Here is a 3,602-nt window from a genome sequence, read left to right on the forward strand (position 1 = left end):
AGGGTCGGGATTCTACAGCCAGTCCCTGTTGGAGGTCAGGTTTTTCAGTAGCCCATCTTGGGTAATTGGGGTCAAGTTTTAGTTTCAATATAATTAATCTAAAGAATATGAATCTTTTCTTAAATCTGGTGAAAATCCTAATATCACCTTCAAAACACATTTATCCCTTATTTTAGTTGAAGTAAAGATTTATTTGAACCCCCCACAGTTGAATGCGCGGCGGTGCAGTTCCTCTCCGCTCCAGCAGGGCGCAGTGTGCGCTGCTCCTCGTCTCTGGACGCTGCAGAGACTCAAACCCAGAAGAAAAACACAGAGACAGCAGCAGGTAACAGGAAGCAGACTTCATCCAAGATGTCAGAGTCCCAGCCTGAGTTAAAGTGAGCGATGGAGAAGAAGTTCGTCCTGTGGAAGAAGCAGTGTGTGGAGAAGCTGGACGCGAGTAAGAAAGGCAGCGTGGACGAGAACATCCAGCACGTCGTGACTCTGCTCAACAGCTGCGAGCAGTTCTTCACCACCAGCTCGTGCTCCGGGAGGATCATCCTCATCGACGGGGTGAGCGACAGGGAGAGACAGAGAGAGAGGGAGGGAGAAACAGAGAGAGAGGAGAGAGAGACCCTCCAGCCTCCCGGAGTCCCGGTACCGGGTCACCGCTCGGTTTCCCCCAGACAGCAGCTTTATTCCTCAGTCTCCACTCTCTGTGGCCAAATCTGAGAGACACAAGCAGCCAGTGCTCGTTCTCGTCTGTACGCGATGTTTCAGTCACTGCTCACGTGTAAACAGCGAAAGTCAGTAAAATAAAGTCACGTGTTGGCAGAACAGCAGTGTGTTCTGCTCATGAGGAGACAGACGTGTATTCAGTTCCAGTGTCACTTTAATTCTCTGTTAAAAGATGTACCTTGATTTCGTTTTCAGTTTTGGATTGTTTTTCATCAACACCATAGTGTTGAAATGCTGCATTTCTGAACACTTCATCGTTGTGTGTCTATAAAGACTGGAAGACTGGAAAAAGAAAAAAGAAACATGCAGCTGTAAAATAACCAACACAGTATCTGGAGACAATAGTTTACAAACACAAACAAGCATTTAAAGACATGCATTATCCCCTGGAAAACATCCTCTGGAGTTTTCATTTATTTTACAAAGCCCTCCGCGGAAGATGTGAGAATTCAACACGTGTGGGTAAAGAGGACGTTTGGTGATGTTCTGGGACGATGTGCTGTCCCTCCTCTCCAGGTGCCGGGCAGCGCCGGCGTGCAGAAGCAGAACTGTGGGTGGCTGTTGGTCTGTCACAGCAGTGCAGCGTGGAGCAGGGTGAGACGGCGCCGCCCTGCTGACGATCAGACGATGGGATGAGCTGCTGTGTCAGCCTCTCTGTGTTTCAGACGTCCAGTCTGGCCCGGGCCGAGGGGGATGCGCTCTTAAAGTTCGAGCCGTTCGTTCTGCATGTGCAGTGTAGGAAGCTGGAGGACGCTCAGCTGGTCGTGAGTATGACGCTTAAGCTCCGTAGTTACACGCTGGAACACACACACACACACACACACACACACATAAACTATCCTACAGATAACAGCAGTGTCAGATTGCTGTTTGTAAAAGCCTTTTTAATGCATTGAAATATCTAAAAACCATGTCTGCCATGTGCACGTTTGCATTTTTTTCTTTTGTTTTTGGGAGTAATGAACACATGATGAATCATGTGACTAGTTCTCATAACTGCTGGACCTGTTCAAACAGTGGGACCCTCTGAATGAATTCCAAACAGCAGCTGAAGTTCAGTTTCAACGCTCATCCTTTGGACCAGAAAGGACCCTCAGATTGTCCCGTTTCGGTTCTCGGGCCTCATGTTTGACACCCCTGCCAGTTGATTGTCACATTCACAGACTGATGGTTGAAAAACAGCCTCCGCCTCTGACTGGGTGACTTTACAAAGATTTGAGCTAAAACCAAAGTGGAGAGAGGCCCCAGCAGGAACTCAGCCTGCTGCGATGGAGCAAACCACTGCACCACTGCGCCGTCACGTTGGCACATATTTTAAATCAGAGTTTCCAACATTTTATTGTTTGCAGAGACTGATTCGTGTACAAAATCGGGCTGGATGTAGCTCTGGGCTGTGGGTCTGTGTGCGTGGTTCGCACGCCCAGCTGGCTGGGGCTGTTAGTGTGAATGGGTGACAGTGACGACCGCCGGCTGTCCTGGAATGTGAAAAACTCGAGTCTGAGTCAAAGAAACTGGCTCCAAGTGGACATGGGTGACATTTAGACACTGAAACAGAAGAGCACAGAACATCCAGGAGTCTTCCTCACTCTCCTCGTCAGCGTGGCTGTGGTCCAGTCCACCCCTCCTGCTTAACGCTCCTGATTCCTAGAAATGTGTGTCTTTGCTCTTGTCGGCATGTGAGACAGTTTCTGGTGGCTGATCTCGCTCTCGCCTGTCGCCTGGCGCTGGTTTGAAGCTGTCTTTCTGTTGCTGGGGTTGTTTGACGCTGTAACCTCGCTGCCGCCGCTCACACGTCTGCTCTGACCTGCAGCACTCGGCGGCGGTGAACTCGGCTTCAGGAACTCGGGCCTCACTGTGGGAAAGACGGGGAAGATCATCGCGGTGAGTGTCGGAGCAAGGCATTGCTGTGGAGAGACGTGCTTTTCACAGTCGGCTGCAGAAGCGTTTTTTCCTCCTTCGCCGCTGCGTCTCGTCGGTTTTGTTCTCTCCAGAACTGAAGTGTGTCGGTCGCAGGTTCCTTTAAAGGACGCCGGCGAGCTAGTAGACGGCGGGGTGAAGCCAGCCGAGTGAGACGCGGTGTTTCCTGGCCGTCGTCCCGTCACGTACAAATGCAGCGGTTGCCTAGCAACCAGCAGATTTGACACTTTAAATGGCAGTTTTTTGCTGGAGGGGCTGGAGCGACTTCAGTCTGCGCCGCCGGTGTCGCGGCGTTGGCTTTATTGTAATTTGCTTTGTGATTCGATGGAGTTAGAAGTGTTTTTCTCTCCAGCGCGTCACATTCGTTCTGAGCCACCATGCTGTTGTACTTTTGAAGGTGAAATGTTCTCGATCCGTCTCCGATGTCCTGCATGTCTCGGTTCTTGTCCCTCTGCTGCGTGGCGAGCCTGCAGGCGGTGCGCAGCACACACGGCTTGGAGGTTCCTCTGTGCCGCCGAGGAAAGCTTTCGTTTCCCGTGAGTACATCGACTTCCTGGTTCAGACGGCCAATCAGAAAATGGAGGAGAACTGCGGCGGATCCACAGGTCAGTCTGAGGCCGATCGCTCTGCGAAGCGTTTCGCCAGACCTGCAGTTTGACCCTCTGATCCGCGCCGCAGGTTCTACCAGAACCTGGTGTCGGCCCTGCCGGCGGAGCAGCTCCAGAACCTCCAGGTCCCGGATCCTGCCGGCCCGCCGGAGCTACAGAGCCCCCCTCTCACGGCGCAGACAGCGAGGGAGGGCCAGGAGGAGAACACGCTCTGAAAATGTGCTTATGAACAGCGGCGGGCGGAGAGCCTCGCCGTCAGACTGACTGTTGCCATGGCGACAGGACTGCAGCATGCTGGAGCTCTGGATCCTTCCACAGGACCCGATTGCCGTCCTGCCCGGATCAGCGGTTTATTCCCGC

The 3,602-nt window shown here is 52.3% G+C and overlaps 1 protein-coding gene across 1 annotated transcript; it reads left to right on the forward strand.

Moving 5' to 3' along the window:
• The first annotated feature begins 314 nt into the window (after positions 1-314).
• Positions 315-3,602, forward strand: tyw3 (tRNA-yW synthesizing protein 3 homolog (S. cerevisiae)). Its single transcript, XM_030114734.1, is given in 9 exon segments — positions 315-552; positions 1,234-1,301; positions 1,367-1,481; positions 2,528-2,543; positions 2,546-2,598; positions 3,108-3,159; positions 3,162-3,221; positions 3,224-3,239; positions 3,313-3,602. Coding segments are annotated over 9 exon segments (693 nt in total). The 5' UTR covers positions 315-384; the 3' UTR covers positions 3,458-3,602.

Source organism: Salarias fasciatus, chromosome 18 (assembly GCF_902148845.1).
Source record: "Salarias fasciatus chromosome 18, fSalaFa1.1, whole genome shotgun sequence".
Taxonomy (NCBI): domain Eukaryota; kingdom Metazoa; phylum Chordata; class Actinopteri; order Blenniiformes; family Blenniidae; genus Salarias; species Salarias fasciatus.